Source organism: Sapajus apella, unplaced genomic scaffold, assembly GCF_009761245.1.
Source record: "Sapajus apella isolate SASKATOON/1434 unplaced genomic scaffold, GSC_monkey_1.0 scaffold71, whole genome shotgun sequence".
Classification (NCBI taxonomy): Eukaryota; Metazoa; Chordata; class Mammalia; order Primates; family Cebidae; genus Sapajus; species Sapajus apella.
This window is the reverse complement of record NW_022437011.1, coordinates 1,633,453-1,649,102: the sequence shown is the minus strand read 5'-3', so window position 1 is coordinate 1,649,102 and position 15,650 is coordinate 1,633,453. Positions and strand designations below refer to the sequence as shown.

Here is a 15,650-nt window from a genome sequence, read left to right as displayed (position 1 = left end):
GTCTCTTTCCCTTTTGTTTGTTTGTTTGTTTGTTTGTTGTTGGTGGTGATGTTTCTGGTACTAGCTCCCTGGCCGGGCCCCAGGAATGCTGGCTGCTGACAGCCAGCCGTCTGCAGACGGTGACTGCCCAGGTGAAGATGTGTCTGAACCCCCATTGTCTGGCCCTGCACAGCTTCGTAGACATCTACACAGGTGGGTGCCAACCTTCTCTTCCCTCAGAGCATCCCAAAGCAGGCTTGGGAACTGCCTGCATTGATGAGACCTCTGGCCCTTTGAGCACTGGATCTTCTCAGATGGGGCTTCTGAGGAAGAGGGAATCTTCTTCCTAAATGTCTCAGTCCCAGGAGATGACATTTACCTCTCAAGTGTTGAAGCGCTTAACTGGTATCTTGAAAATAACAGATCTTCATTGTGGAAAGGCTGGAAAATGCAGACAAATAAAAAGAGGAAACAGAAAGTCAAAAGAGTATTCCTACTGCCATGAGATAAACATGTAACAGTATGCTCAATCTTCCAGAAATGTTTATTCATCTGTGCAGAATATAAGAAATTGTAGGATTTATAGTCTTTCTTTGAAGAAAAGCACAGTTGTGCTAGAGGTTATGGAATGTGCTTTTTAAATTAGGGGTACATTGTGGGGATCTTCCTGTGCCAGCAAAAGTACATGGCCATTTTTAAAGGAATGTATGGTGCCCATTTTATACTTTTATGATTCAGTCTTTGTATACAGCCCTCATTTGTCTTTTGGACAAATACTCAGAAGCGGAATTGCTGCACCTTTCCCCTTTCCTCCCCTATTGTTTGTCAACATCAGGCATTTATGGAACACTCACCACGTGCCAACCATTGTGAGACTGATTGAATCCTGAGTTTTGCTTGTAGAATTGAATGCTGAAGATGAAAGCATATTTGTGTTGTATTCTCTTTGTCTTAGAACTTAATGGTGCTTTGTGGTTTTAATGTCTTATATCATTAGATTGAGTTTGTACCATTTTATGCTCTTGCCAACAGTTAATGAGAGTGCCTGATACCCTGTAGTCTATCTAGGCCAGTACTCAGATTATTTATTTAATCAAAATGTATTTTAAAATTTACGTATAGTAAAGTGTGTTGCTTTCAGCTCCGTAAGTTCTGACATTTGCACTAAATTGTGTAGCTGCCTTCACAATCAATATATAGAACGGGTCTATCACCCAAAACATTCTCTTGTATTGTTCCTTTGTATTTAAAGCCACCTGTCTCCCCAACCTCTTTTAACTGTTTGATCTCATCTTTATCCCTGTAGTGTTCTGTTTCCCAGAATGTCGTGTAAACACAATTATAGCATGTAGCCTTTTGAGTCTGGCTTCTTTCAGTAAGCTAATCCTTTGAGAGTCATTCATGTTGTGTTTGTCAGTGGTTTGTTTCTTTTTATTGTGGAGTAGTTTTCTGTTGTGTGGATGTACCATAAGTTGTTTATCTTTTCCCCATGGGAGAATATTTGGTTCACTGCCGGTGTTTGACAGTCACATATAGAGCTGCTACAAATATTTGTGTGCTGGCTTTTGTGTGAACCTTTCATTTCTCTTGGGTAAATACCTAGGAGTCAGATTGCTGGGTCATATGGTAAGTGTGTGTTTAATTTTATAAGAAAATTGCATTACCAAAGTGTCTTTACCATTTTGCATTCCTTTCAACAATGGGTAAAAGTTAGTTTGCTCTACATGCCAACACTCAGCATTGTCTGTTTTTGTTTTCCAGCCATTCTAATAGGTGTGTCTCCATATAAATTGTAGAGTCAGCTTGTCAGTATCTACAAAGTCCTGCTTGAATTCTAATTGGATTGTGTTCAATCTGTACACATCAATTTGGGAAATTTTGACATGCCTAAAAATGTTGAATCTTCCAGTCCATAGTCTTTCTCTCCATTTTAATAATCAGTTTTTTTAGTTCTCAGCATATAGGAACTGCACATATTTTGTTAGACTTAGACATAAGTATTTTTTTTCAGTGCTAAGTGGCATGATTTAATTTCCAGCTATTCATTGTCAGTATAGAAATACAATTAAGTTTGTTGACTTTGTTTTTGTAGATGAGTATTATAATTTTTTAAAGTTTATCAATTTTATAGGTAAAAACTTGTATATAATCTTAATTTGTTGTATTTCTTTGTCATTTTTATGATCCTTTATGGGTTTTTTTTCTATAGTAAATTTCTTTTGTGAACGTTTCCATTCTTCTTTTGGACTTTTTTTTGACAGTTTTCTCTCAGTTTGTCACTCAGTTTATTTAGTTTTACCTCTTGCCTGTCAGAATGTGATATCAGTTGTCTTTTACATTTGTACTTGATGATTTCTGAGGGTATCATAACTTTTTTGCTTTTTAAAAAAAATTTGTATGGGACCAGAGCTCTGCTCTCCCTTATGGTTTCACACTTCTCCGTACCCTTCTTCACTGGGAACACAATTTGCTTTTGTGCAGATTAGTGCATTATATTTTGTGCGCATGTAAAATCACTCACTTTTATTTGTCTTAAATTGACTGCACTTAAATTCCTCTGATTTATTCATTGCAGGATTTGGTGTTGGAGTGATTTTATAGCCTTTGATCCCTTACACATTCATGAGCTAAAGGATGCTCCTGGCCTTTCCCTAGGTGCAGTTGAATGAAGTGTAAAGGAAGAGTGATACCTTTGGTCCAAGGACTGAACTGGGTGGGAGGAAAGTGTTTCTTGTTTTTATTGGGGAAAAGAAGATGTATGTACTATTTCATTATTTTTTTAAATTTAATGACGTATTATAGGCAACTTTGTATCAGAATAGCTAGGTCTACTTTTTTAAAAAATGGATTCCATGTTGTAATACTTTATTCTTTTAATGCTTTCTATTTTATGAATGCACCATAATTTAATTAACCCTTCCCCTATTGATGGACATTTAGTTGTGGTGTTTTTGTTTTGCTTTTTTTTTTTTTTAATATATAACTTGAATAAAATAGAGATGAGGCCTTGCTATGTTGCCCAGGCTGGTCTTGAACTCCTGGACTCAAGCAGTCCTCCCACCTTGACCTCTCAAAGTGCTGAGATTACAGACGTGAGACTACAGGCCACACCCAGCCTGTTTTTGTTTTTTTTTTCCCCTCTCTTTTTTGAAATAGAGTTTCTCACTGTGTTACCAGAGCTGGTGCAGAACTCCTGGGCTCAAGCTATCCTCCTGCCTCATTCTCCCAAGTACTTGTAACTACAGGTGCGTGCCACTGCACCCACCTGGTGTGTATTCTATTTTTTGCCATTGTGTATAATACATTAGTTTTCTTGTTGCCTCTTCTTAACTTGCAGGTCTCTTTAACGTGGGAAACAAGCTGCTGGTAAGCCTGGACTTGCTTTTTGCAATCAGAAACCAGATCAAGCTAGGGGAGGACCCCAGAGTGTCTGTCAGTGTTGTTCTGAAGTCGGTGCAGGAGCAGACAGGTAAAAGTTGCTTTTCTCCCTTTCCCAAGGTTAGTCCTGAGCTCCCTGGGAATTTTCAGTACAGGCTTTGGTTAAAAGATTCATTTTGGAGAAGGATCTGATCATTTCAAAAAGGAGACATTCTTGACTTCCTAACGTACTCTTCCTTTTGAATTTTATAAATGCCAAACTAATTTGGAAAGTATAAGTCTTTCTGTGCATCCAGGGACCCTTAGCAAGAGATTACAAGTGACTTCTAGAAGCACCTTCTTTGGTCATAGGGAGACTTGGCCCCAGTGCATGTTAGTCAGACTCATTCTGACCACAGCTCCTGGATGCCTGCTTCCAGTTTCAAGGCTCATGCCAAGACCTGAGGTTGAGGACCATCCTCTCTGTCTAGAATTTTTTTCCTCCATGCCCTCTTGACTCCTGTTTGTGCTTTTCTCATCCCGTTCCTGTAGGCTGCAATCTCCCTTTACCTTGCCTGCTGTGAGAACAGGACAGCAAAGCTGCTAGAGTTATATGGGCCCGTGTTTGTCTTGGCTCTACCACTTAGTTACAGTGTGATTTTGAGCAAGTTATTCTTGTGTCTCTGTTTCTCCAGTTATAAAATGAGAGTAGTAGCTCCTGGTTCATAAAGAATTAAATTCCTGTGAGCATTGGTGAGATAACCTGTCAAAGCTCTCAGCACAGCATCTAGTACTTAGTACAGGCAGCTATGACTCCAGTGGGAATTGCCCTTTGGGTTGCCACCTAAGCAGCTGCAGGCCAGGTCCCTGACCCTCAGGGTATTTAGCATAGCTGGGTCTTCTTTTGAGAAGAATCAGTCTTGCAGAATGGCTCTACTTGCTGCCCACTGGCTCATCCCTAGTGGCTTCAGGGGCTTTTTCTGTGCCCTTCTCAGTGTGCTTACTCTTCTTCCAGAGAAGACTCTGACCTCGGAGGAGCTGAGCCAGCTGCAGGAGCTGCTGTGCAATGGCTATTGGGCCTTTGAGTGCCTAACTGTCCGAGACTACAATGACATGATCTGTGGCATCTGTGGTGTGGCCCCCAAAGTGGAAATGGCCCAGAGGAGTGAAGAGAACGTGCTGGCACTGAAGAACGTGGAGGTAAGTGCCTCTCAGCCATTGTGTGGGACCTACGGGATTCTCTCGTTTTGGCAGCTGCCTTCCTGCATGATATCCCCAAGGGGTGGATAACTCCAGTCCTGTCCAGGTGAGGCAAGTGGCTTTTTCCTCCTACAGCCCAATGAGTTCATTTAGGGAATGCCAGATGGAAATAGAGGCATTTGTTTATTCAGTTACTCATTTGAAAAATGTATTTATCCAGTGAATGAGTATCAAAAATATATAATAAATATATTGAACATAAACTAAACGCATGTTTTAGATGGGAAATAGTAGTTTAAAAAAAATGCTTCTGCCCTCATGGAGCTCACATTCTGGTCTAGGGACACGGGAAACAAATATCTATCTAGGAGTAGTGAGTGCTGTGAAGCACAATCAAGCTAGCTAGGTAAGGAGGAGAGAGCAGTGTTGTGGGAAAGGGCATTTGTATTTTATAGAGGGCAGTTGGTGGGAGGGGATCTCTGATACAGTAGCATTTGAGTAGAGATCTGAAACCCGTGTGGCTTTGTGGAGGAATATTCCAGGCAGAGGGAGCAGCAAGAACAGGGTCTGAGGTGGGCTTGCTGGGCATGACTGAGGACCAGCAAGGAGGCTAGTGTGGCTTGAAGTGTGGGGGAGAGGGAGGGAGCGAGCCGTGGGATGTCGTGTGAGGTTTAGGTGCTGCAGGAGGCCGACTCTATGTAGGGTAACATGAGCCATTTTGAGGACTTACACAGAGTGAAATGGAGAGCCACTGAAGGGGCTGGAGGAAAAGAGTGACCTGAGCTGACTTAGGTTCTGAACTGAAAAATTTTCACACAGTAATAACACCAAATTCAGATGGCTTCATAAATTAATTATAACAAATATCCAAGAAATATTATTCTAAACATAGGCAAATAGCGAAAGTGGGTATATTTCCCCAACTCATCATGTAAGGTTGTATAACTTTGGAAACAAAATCAGACATTTGATGTAAGAGAAGAAATTTGGGCCGAATGTACTCATGAATATAGATGAAAGTCTGAATAAGATAATAGCAAATCATATCTAATGAATAAAGTAATGCATCATGACAGTTTATCACAAGGAAGCAAGTTGTTTCAACATTAGAAAATATGTTAATGTAACTCACTACTTTACAGATTAAAGGAGAAACCCCATATAATTTCATTAAATGTAAAAAAAAAAAAAAAAAAAAAAAAAAAGGTTTTCCAGTGTGATTCTACACCCATATTTATGATAAAACTCTTAGCAAACAAAATAGTTGGAAATGCTCCTTAACCTTCTATAGGGTTTTAAAAAAAGCAGTCCCATAGATTACTTTTCCCTGTGATCATGCCGTGAGGTCTGATCTACACTCGTAGGCAGGGACTGCCCCTTGAGTATGATAGTAGTTGCATTGGAATGCGAGGTTTCCATCTCTGAACTCTACCATAGCAAACAAGAGCCTGGGACATGGGGTGACCTTCAGGTACTGGACTTGCATCTCATTTGCCCACTGCTCAGGCAGGTGCAGAACCTCTAAGAACAGCTTTGGTGTATTTTGGAAGGACCACTAAACATACTAAGGGTTGAATGCATGGTTCTGTCTTTTTCTTTCCACCTAAAAAAACCAACCAACCATTTTGTGTGTGTTATCAAGAGGCTGTTTCCAGATTGATTCAAAACTGCTTGCCTAGTAGTAACAATAGTAATGCAGCTAAGATTTATTAAGCATTCTATTACTATGCCAGGTTCTTAATCTGTGCTAAGTGCTTTACTGTATGACCTAATTCTTCCCACAGCCTTATGAGGTTTTTATAGACATAGGCCCTGGAGTCCAAGGGTGTTGCCCAAGCTCACCCAGCCACAGAGGGGTGGGGCTGAGATTGACCTTGCTCTTTCCCAGCCACTGACTGTGGAGTCTGCACCCTAAGCACTGCCATTCTCACCAGTACCTCCGAGGACTCTGAGTTCTGGTTTTTCTGATCATATCTGGCCATTTTCTGATCATATCTGGCCATGCACGTTTATGGTTTCTAAGAATCGATACGCCCACCTCCCTTCAGAAGTGCCATCTCCCAGTCCTGCCTGGCACCTGTCATGTCCCATTCAAGGCTCCTCTGTCCCAGAATGGAGTAGCATTCCCTTCACTCCCAGCTTGTTGTCTCTTGTCTTCAGTGGTACCAGGTACTTCTTTCATAGAGGTACTTTGTTTTGTGTGTGGAGAGTAGTGTGGTATGTGTGGGGAGAGGGTATCCTGAAGTCTGTGAACTGAAACAGGAAGTTACGGAACAAAACTTAAATATGCTGTTATCCATCAAGAGACTTGTTAGCCCGTCTCTCGGGGTTATATAAAGGAGGACCCTGTGGTTAGTTTGTGTACTCAGTTGGCATCTCCTGTTCCCTTGCTCCTTGTGCAGAAGATGGACTCAGCTGGCCTCATTCCCCTAGGTGTGCTGTTTACACAGAGCATGCACTAAGCACCCTGTGAGGTGGCGCACAAAGAGGAATAAGGGCAGGGGAGGAGTCTTTATGGGGAGCAGTGGTTCTTGGACTTCAGCGGGCCTAAGGACTACATGGGGCAGTGGTTCTTACAACTTTTTAAAGTGGAAGGCTTGCTGGGTCCCACCCACAGGGTTTCTGACTCAGGAGTTACGGCGTGGGGCCAAGAATTTGCATTTCTAGCAAGTTTTCAGGTGATGCTCTTGCTACTTGTCCAGGGACCACCTTTTGAGAACCGTTCCTCTAAGGAAACTTTTTAAAATGCAAAATTAGGAGTTTAGTTCATAAAGCTCAATATATGGCCAAGGATTTTACATTCCTAGTAAGTAACCTATACAATTCTGATTGGGGTAGTGGGATCCCGGTCACGTTTTGAGAACCATATAAGAGGGCATTGCAAGAAGAAAAATTGAGTAGCACAGGTGCTATTAATAGATGTCTGTAATAGATGAGTAAATGCTTCATTGGGTAGAGGAGATAACTGTGTGCTGACGATGTGTGGGTGGAGGTCGGCGATCCACAGGGCCTTGGAAAATGGTTGGAATTTTACTCAATCCAGTTCTGCTCATTCTTGCCAGCCTGGTATCAGGAGTAAGGGTTTGGGCTTTGGAACTAGACCTGTGTTGACATGATTGTTCTGTTGCTTAGTCGAGTGCTCTTAATACTCACCTCAGCCATCCCCAGACTTGTTTTTTAGTAGTTCATTACAAAGTGTCTGGCACATAACAGGCATTGATATGGTACCTCCCCTTTCTTTGTAAGACAGGGAAAATGACATGAATAAAGATATAGAAAGAGAAGGGACTTGGGGATTGTTCATGCCTGGGAGAGTACTGTGGTGTGGGAGAAAGAAATATGACCAAAAGGCAGGTGGGTACAGAGCTGTCAAATTCAAGTTTCCTTGGCAGTGCCTGGCTGTCAGACTTCCCTTCACTGAGCCTTGGTTTCCCTGTATGTATAATGATGGGGTAGCCTGTTGTGTTGCTGATGTTCTGTGACTCCTACAGTTTGGCCTTCTTTATCCTGACCTTCTAGTTCACCTGGCCTGAATTCCTGGGCTCTAATGAGGTAAATATGGAGGACTTTTGGGCCACGATGGAGACAGAGGTGATTGAGCAGGTGGCATTTCCTGCCAGCATCCCTATCACCAAATTTGATGCCTCTGTTATTGCCCCCTTCTTCCCACCACTCATGAGAGGAGCTGTGGTCGTCAACACTGAGAAAGACAAAAACCTGGATGTGCAGCCAGTACCTGGTAAGGCCACCTGGTGGCTGACTGGGGTCCAAAAAAGGGCTCAGTCAAGAATGTGGGATATTGTCCATGGCAAGATAGCACAGTGGCAGAGAGAGAGCCAGGCCCAGCTGTAGGACTCCTTCCAGAAGGATAATGACAGCCCTTGTCAAAATCTCCTAGATTTTAAAGTTGTGGTGAAGAGTTTTGAAGAGCTGTCAGCCATATTAAATAGCAGGGGCACACAGCTCACTGTCAGCCTTCTGGGATACATGGCACTGAGCAGGGGAATGCCTGTAAAAAATGCTGGTAAGGCTCCATCCCCAAAAGTTTTCATTGAGAAAGTGCAGGGGCAGGCCAAGGAGTCTGCCTTCAAAACAGACCTCCCAGATGGTTTGCAGCCAGTTTTATGGATTATACATTGAGAAACCCTGGACTAGCAGTTAAGAGGATAGATGGGTTTCTAACAACTTGAGTTTGATCCCCAGCTATGCCACTTAGTAGCTGTGTGACCCTCTGTCAGGCCCCTTCATTGCCCTAAGCTATTGTTGCTTCATTTACAAAGAGGGTGTGATAATAGCTACCCACTTCGTAGGTCACTGAAGATTAAGTGACTTAATGCAGTTAGAGTGATAGCCTTCTTCTTTTTTTTTAAACTGTGACTCACAGTAAGGAATACATTTTTCGTCGTGACGCAAAATGATATTCGTACATATGCAAGTATGTATATCCACAACTGAAAAGACATTCCCAAAACAGTATTTTTTCTTACCAAGCGCAATACACTTTATATTCTTATTTCATTTTCAAATTTTTGAATATGACCCACTTAATTGACAACATAAGCACTTAATGTGTTATAATCCACTGGTTCTCAAACAGTTCTTCATAATATTAGATATTGAGGTCTCACCTCATATTCACTATTAATACTTTAAGACCCAGGCATCTTTTTCTTTCTTTTTTTTTTGAGACTGGGTCCCACTTTGTTGCATAGGCTGGAGCGTAGTGGTGCAATCTGGGCTCACTGCAACCCCACCTTCCTGGTTCAAGCAATTCCCAATTCTCTTGTCTTAGCTTCCCAAGTTGCTGGGACTACAGGCACACACTACCAGACCTGGATAATTTTTTTGTATTTTTAGTAGAGACAGAGTTTCACCATATTGATCAGGCTAGTCTTGAACTCCTCACCTCAGGTGATCCACCTGCCTTGGCCTCCTAAAGTGCTGGGATTATAGATGTGAGCCCCTGCACCCAGCCCCCAGGCATTATTTTTTAAAGGCCCCCACATAGTTCTCTTGCTTTAGCCAGGTTCAGGAACGTTATGTAGAGAGCACTTTTAAAATGAGAGCTGCTGCTGTCTTCTTACTGCTGCAGTTATGATAAGCATCTGAGGTCTTGGTTCTGAAAAACCTTAGAAGACTGGATTAAAAGCTGACTTATTTTAGGGTTTTTTTCAGCGGCTGTTTGCAGGGTATTCTGCTCAGATGTTCCAGGGCAGAAAGCCAGTTCTTAGAGACTTCAAATATCTGCAGAAAGCATGGACCTGCCTGGAGTCCCACCTCTGCCAGCACTGGGGGAGGGCTTGGAACAGAGCTGGCTTCCACTGTTTGCTGTTTTGTGGGCCTAGCTGTGGCCTCTGGTGGCTGGCAGCAGCACCCTCCTACCAGCACTGTTGTCTCTTGCAGGCAGTGGCAGTGCCTTGGTGAGGCTGCTCCAGGAGGGCACCTGCAAGCTTGATGAGATTGGGTCCTACAGTGAAGAGAAGCTGCAGCACCTGCTAAGGCAGTGTGGCATACCCTTTCAGGCAGAAGACTCCAAGGTGAGTGTCAAGGGCAGTGGTGGATATTGGGGCTTCTGGAGTAAGCTGATTGGACCACTTTTCAGAGCAGGGATATGAATACCTGTGACGGCATCTGCCTTGGACAAAAGGTGCTGGCAATCAGGGATGCCTGGGAGATGGTCAACAGCTAGATGGTGACATGCATGTGGGGCCTGGCCTCTAGCAGTTCCTCCTGTTGAAGACAGTGAGCCTAGGCTCTGGGGTCAGGAATCCTGGCCTCTCCTCCTTACTGTGTGTGACCTTGGATAAGCTGCTTTATATTTTGAGCTTCATTTTCCTTGTTTGTAAAATGGAAATAACCAAAATACTAACCTTGTAGGTTTGTTGTAAGGAATGCACTTTACACAGTGTCTGATTATTACCTATGCAAGCTCTTAGAAAATGCTTAGTTACATACCTAGACTGTGTATGTGCCTGTTTTATTCATACCTTGTTTACTTTCCTTTTTATATTTCTGTGCTGTTGAAAATGTTATGCTTTCTTTAAGATCAGATTCAAATGTTCAAATCTCCCCTTTGATGATTTCTTTGCTCTGTAAAAAGTGAAAGGACTCAGGCCCCAGACTCTGACAGCTTGATTAGTCTGGCTGGCTTTGTCTGCGACCTAATCCTTTCAAAGCCTCTGATTGCTTATCTGTACCTAGAGAAGGGTATGAGGGCTTATGAGGCTGCAAGGCCCACTCTGGCCTGGGCAGTTTATTCTTTTGCTTTGAGTGTTGGGTGAGTGTGTGATGCTGAGCACCAGGCACGGTCCCTTAGCAATCACTCTTACGTTTGTAATCTTGTCCTTCTACTCCAGGACCAGCTCTGCTTCTCCTTATTGGCCCTCTACGAATCTGTACAGAATGGAGCTAGAGCTATACAGCCCCCACCTCACTTCACAGGTGGTAAAATCTACAAGGTGTGCCCCCATCAGGTAAGAAAATAACAAGGAGGAGCTTGCAGTAAATTTGCTAATGTTGAACTTCCCACACAGAGGCTGATCCAGCTCAGTTTTGGGGTCTGGACTTAGGTCACCAGGCAACCTCTGGCATAGCTGCCCAGAAGTCAGATGCTACCCCGAGGGCTAGGGAGGGAGGCTGGGTCTTTTGTCAGTATTTTTTAAGCACCCCGCCACATCCTGGGCATCAGCTCTTGAGGATATAAGGGCCAGCTGGTATAAAGAATGGCAAAGATGTCATTCCTCCCTGGTTGACTGTGTATTTTAGTAGGGAAATAAAGTCACCACAGCTTGTGGCAGTAGCTCTGAAGAAATTAGATAAGGGCCTAAGATAAAAAGTAACAGAGGAACCTGCTGTCTGTGGTGGCAGAGAAGACTTAAGACCTGCAGGATAGGGAGGAGCCCAGTGGTAAGCCAGGGAAGGAGTGTCACAGCTGAGGGACCACCAAGGCCATGAGTGGGAAAACAGAGTGGCCATGAGTGGGAAAACAGAGTGAGCTGAGAGGACGGGGGTTGGAGGGCCCTCCAGGGGTCAGATCATGTAGAGCTCTCTAGGCCAGAGTAACAGTTTGTATTTTATTCTGAGTGATGAGGGACCTTTTAGATGACTTTGAATGGGAAACCTGTGGAAGGGTGTGGACAAAGTGGCACTGGGTTAGCACCGGGACAGGTTATGTGCTAGATGACAGAGTGGGCCCAGGAAGATACTGGGACAGAAACCCCACTTAACAGGTACTGAACAGGAGAGATGTGGCTTAGCAGAGCCTTCAGTTCACCGAAGCACTTGAGCTAGCAGGGGCCCTAACTGTAAAAAGAGAATCCAGTTCCTAGCTAACGAGGAACTGTGTTAACGAGCTGTGTCTGAAAGAGATACTCATGCTTCTACCCTGGGCAGATCAGAGCTTGCTCGGGGGATTGTGTTCACGCAACCGGGGATCATCTCATGAGAAGCGGCCGACAGCACAGGGATAGTTGTAGATCTTGGGGGCTGTGATGGGAGTGACATCACTTGGAGGTGACAGCCACGTGGATATACCCAGAGCTGTGGAATGGTGCTTGGACGGCCCTGCCAGTAGAGGTGTTTACTAGACTACATTGTAGGTTCCCATCTGAGCAACAAGCCCACTGGGGTCTGGTGGGGAGCTTGCTCAAAATATAGATGCTTAGACTCCACCCCAGAGACCTTAGTTTCTTAGGTTTGGCCTGGGGCCCAGGCATCTCCATTCTTAACCAGCTCTTAGCTGCTGCTGCTGCTGCTATTTAGCTAGTGTGGTGAACTGGTAGATGATGTGGAGAGAGTAAGGTTTTGAAAGATGTTCTGAGGTGCCTAAGTTGAGGACAGGATTCTCCCAGCTGTCTCTAAGAAGAGCAAGGATGAGCTGGTGACTTCATTTAAGGACAGAAGTAGGAAGGGAGCAGGATGGCCATGGCTTCACCCATGAAGCCGATTACTCATCTTCCTGGGGTGAGTGAGAACTGTACACAGTCTGTCTGCAGACCGGCTTCCTAATTAACCCTGTGCCACCCCCCCACCACCCCCCACACTCTTCTTCTCCCAGGTGGTCTGCGGTTCCAAGTATCTTGTGCGGGGTGAGAGTGCCCGTGACCATGTGGACCTGCTTGCCTCTTCCCGCCACTGGCCACCCGTCTATGTGGTAGATCTGGCCACCTCAGTGGCCCTGTGTGCTGACCTCTGCTACCCAGAGCTGACCAACCAAATGTGGGGGAGGAACCAGGGCTGTTTCTCTAGCCCCACAGAGCCACCTGTGGTGAGTCGCCTCCTGAGGAACTGCCATGTCTCCCCAGGCCTACATGTCTTGCTCCGTCGCCCAGGCTGGAGTGCAGTGGTGCAATCTCGGCTCACTGCAACCTCCGCCTCCCAGGTTCAAGCAATTCTTGTGCCTCAGCCTCTCGAGTAGCTGGGATTATAGGCACGCGCCACCACGCCCTGCTAATTTTTGTGTTTTAGTAGAGATGGGGTTTTGTCATCATGCCCAGGCTGGTCTTAAACTCCTGGGCTCAAGCAATCCACGTGCTTCAGGCTCCCAAACTGCTGGGATTACGGGCGTGAGCCACCATGCCCAGCCTACTCTGTAAGTTTTTACAGACCAAGCCCTCTGTTTGAGGCCACAGCATGTCACTTAGTGTGCCCAGGATATCCCAAACATAGGTACCTTGTGTTAAAAGAGGTTGCCTTCCAGAGAAGCCTAGAAAGTTGCCACCTTTGAGAGTCATTGTGCACACTGACATATTAAAGGCCCCAGCCAGCCCTGGAGTACATTTAATTCACCGTGTCTTACATTTAGTTGACCATGAATACCCCACATGGCATGCCTGTTGTGATCTGAAGACACACTGGTTTAGAAAACACTGATCTTATCCAACCCTCTCCTTTTATTAAAAGGGAAAAACTAAGGCCCAGAGGGGGAAATAGTCTTTTTCAAGTCACATAGCAGATCAGTGGCAGAGCCCTTGTCTCTGTGTCTTGGTATATTGCACCAGACAGTATTTCTCATAGTCATGTACCCTCCAAAGCCAGCAGGCCAGCCTTTGGCCTTTGCTGGAATAGATACTAGAACTGAAAATTAGGAAGAAGGGAAGAATCAGAAGGGTCGAGTGCCCCAGCCAGGATGCATTATGGGAAGTGAAGGCCTCTGGCTTTGCCTTGGAGGAGTCATTGTCATTACTCCCTGGGGCTCACTGGCTCCATGAGTATACCGGGGACCCCAGAAAGGAGTCTTACTTTCCGTCAGAGCCTGACCTTTCTGCTCCCCTGCAGCCCCTGGCCTGAATGGACTGGGAACAATAATAGCTCAAGTAATCCAACATCTGCTCTGGGAGGTGGCCACTGTTACTGTCCCTGTTCTCATGTGAGGAAATGGAGGCACTGCGGGGTGAGGGCTGACCCAGGAGACACAGTACATGCTGATGTTAAGATTCAAACAGGGCTGGCTGAGCCTACAGTGTTCGCATTACCACATGGGTTCTACCTTAGTCATTCCTTCTTGTCATAATGCATTCTCATTTCTCTTCTAGAGTGTGTCCTGCCCAGAGCTCTTGGACCAGCATTATACTGTGGACATGACAGAAACTGAGCACTCTATCCAGCACCCAGTCACCAAGACTGCCACACGGCGTATTGTCCATGCAGGCACACAGCCCAGTTCTGATGACCCCAGTACTGGGCACCACTCCTTGGCCCTGTGCCCTGAATTGGCACCCTACACAACCATCCTGGCCTCCATTATGGACAGCAAACCAAACAGTGTCCGCCAGCGGCCCATTGCCTTCGACAATGCCACTCACTATTACCTCTACAACCGCCTCATGGACTTCCTCACCAGCCGCGAGATTGTCAATCGTCAGATTCATGACATTGTACAGAGCTGCCAGCCTGGTGAGGTGGTCATTCGTGACACCCTCTACCGTCTTGGGGTTGCTCAGATCAAGACAGAGACAGAGGAGGAGGGTGAGGAAGAGGAGGCGGCCACAGTGGCAGAATAAGCCAGGCTGTTGTACAGGGACTACACCATCTCTCAAGCCATAGTAAGGCCCTTGCCTGAGGCAGAGCTATCCAGGGGACCTGCAGAAGTGGTCTTCTGTCAGGAAGGGCCTCTGACTGCTGGGACTGACCAAAGAGCTTCCATTCCCTGAGCATGGCGGGGCCTAGGGTCCTCGGTTCTCAACCCTCCAGGGGTCAGGAGCGGTGCCAAGAAACCTCTTCTGGTCCTGAGAGAGCACTTGGGGGACATGGTATGTTTAATGGAGGGAAGGGAGGCTGAGGGAAAGGCTGGTGGCCTCCCTGGGGCCTGCTGTGGGTTAGGGTGGAGGTCCTGGGTGGGCTAAGGCATGAACACTAGTACTAGGTGAGAAGGTGTCTCCCACCGCTGAGGAGCCCTGGTTTCAGCCCCCACAGCTTCATGAATTGCATAGCCTGTTGCCTTTGACTAGGGGCCCGTATGGCCTCGTTAGCTCTAGGGGTCCCTTTGGGCTCTTGATTCTCCCTGAAGGAGGGATGCATTTCTCTCCTGCTCTTCCTGTACCCACATCTAGGGGAAGCTGAGGATGGAGAAACAGCCACAGCTCTCTTCCAGGACTGTCCTCTCTGCCCTAAGCTTTGAGGAAGAGCATCCCCTCCCTCCTTTCCCTGGCCACTGCTGCTGCACCCAACATCCTGTCTGGGCCTGGGACCCTCTCCACAAGAGGGGATGTGGTCTATGGTCATGACATAACCTGGCAGCAGTAGAAAAACTCCCTTCTATGAAGGGGAAGCAGACTGGGCCATAAGTAAACAGCAGGACTGGCTCAAGTGCCCAAGGTTTGCTTAGGGCCTGGGAATTGGCCATGTGTTAATTTATTGAGAGGAGTGGAGTAGGTGGCTTTTTTCCCCTCCCTCTTCCCCCAACAAGAATAAAGTTTATTAAATTATCTGGTTTTGGTGAAGCAGGAGTCAATTCCATGTACATTGTATGGGGCACAGTGTGGTCAAGCCGCAGAGATGTGAGCTTATCACTTCATGGGAAGGAGGGATAGAAGTCCCAGGGCATGTGCAAGCACTTGTGTGGCACAAAGAACCAGAGGCTGGCTGCAGTAATGCTGTTAGTTTAATGTTGACAA

The 15,650-nt window shown here is 45.6% G+C and overlaps 1 protein-coding gene across 2 annotated transcripts in view; it reads left to right on the top strand.

Annotated features, from left to right (window-relative positions):
* HMGXB3 (HMG-box containing 3) overlaps window positions 1-15,467 on the top strand; it is a 54,211-nt gene extending 38,744 nt beyond the window's left edge. The window contains exons 13-20 of one of the 2 annotated variants that reach the window (XM_032250240.1): window positions 65-192; window positions 3,317-3,448; window positions 4,352-4,536; window positions 8,056-8,275; window positions 9,940-10,073; window positions 10,893-11,009; window positions 12,593-12,802; window positions 14,070-15,467. In XM_032250240.1, the coding sequence (XP_032106131.1) occupies window positions 65-192; window positions 3,317-3,448; window positions 4,352-4,536; window positions 8,056-8,275; window positions 9,940-10,073; window positions 10,893-11,009; window positions 12,593-12,802; window positions 14,070-14,537 (1,594 nt within the window). In that variant the 3' untranslated portion in view covers window positions 14,538-15,467. The remainder of the gene's footprint in view (window positions 1-64; window positions 193-3,316; window positions 3,449-4,351; window positions 4,537-8,055; window positions 8,276-9,939; window positions 10,074-10,892; window positions 11,010-12,592; window positions 12,803-14,069) is intronic. The other variant, XM_032250241.1, reaches the window with a different exon arrangement.
* Window positions 15,468-15,650: the final 183 nt, after the last annotated feature.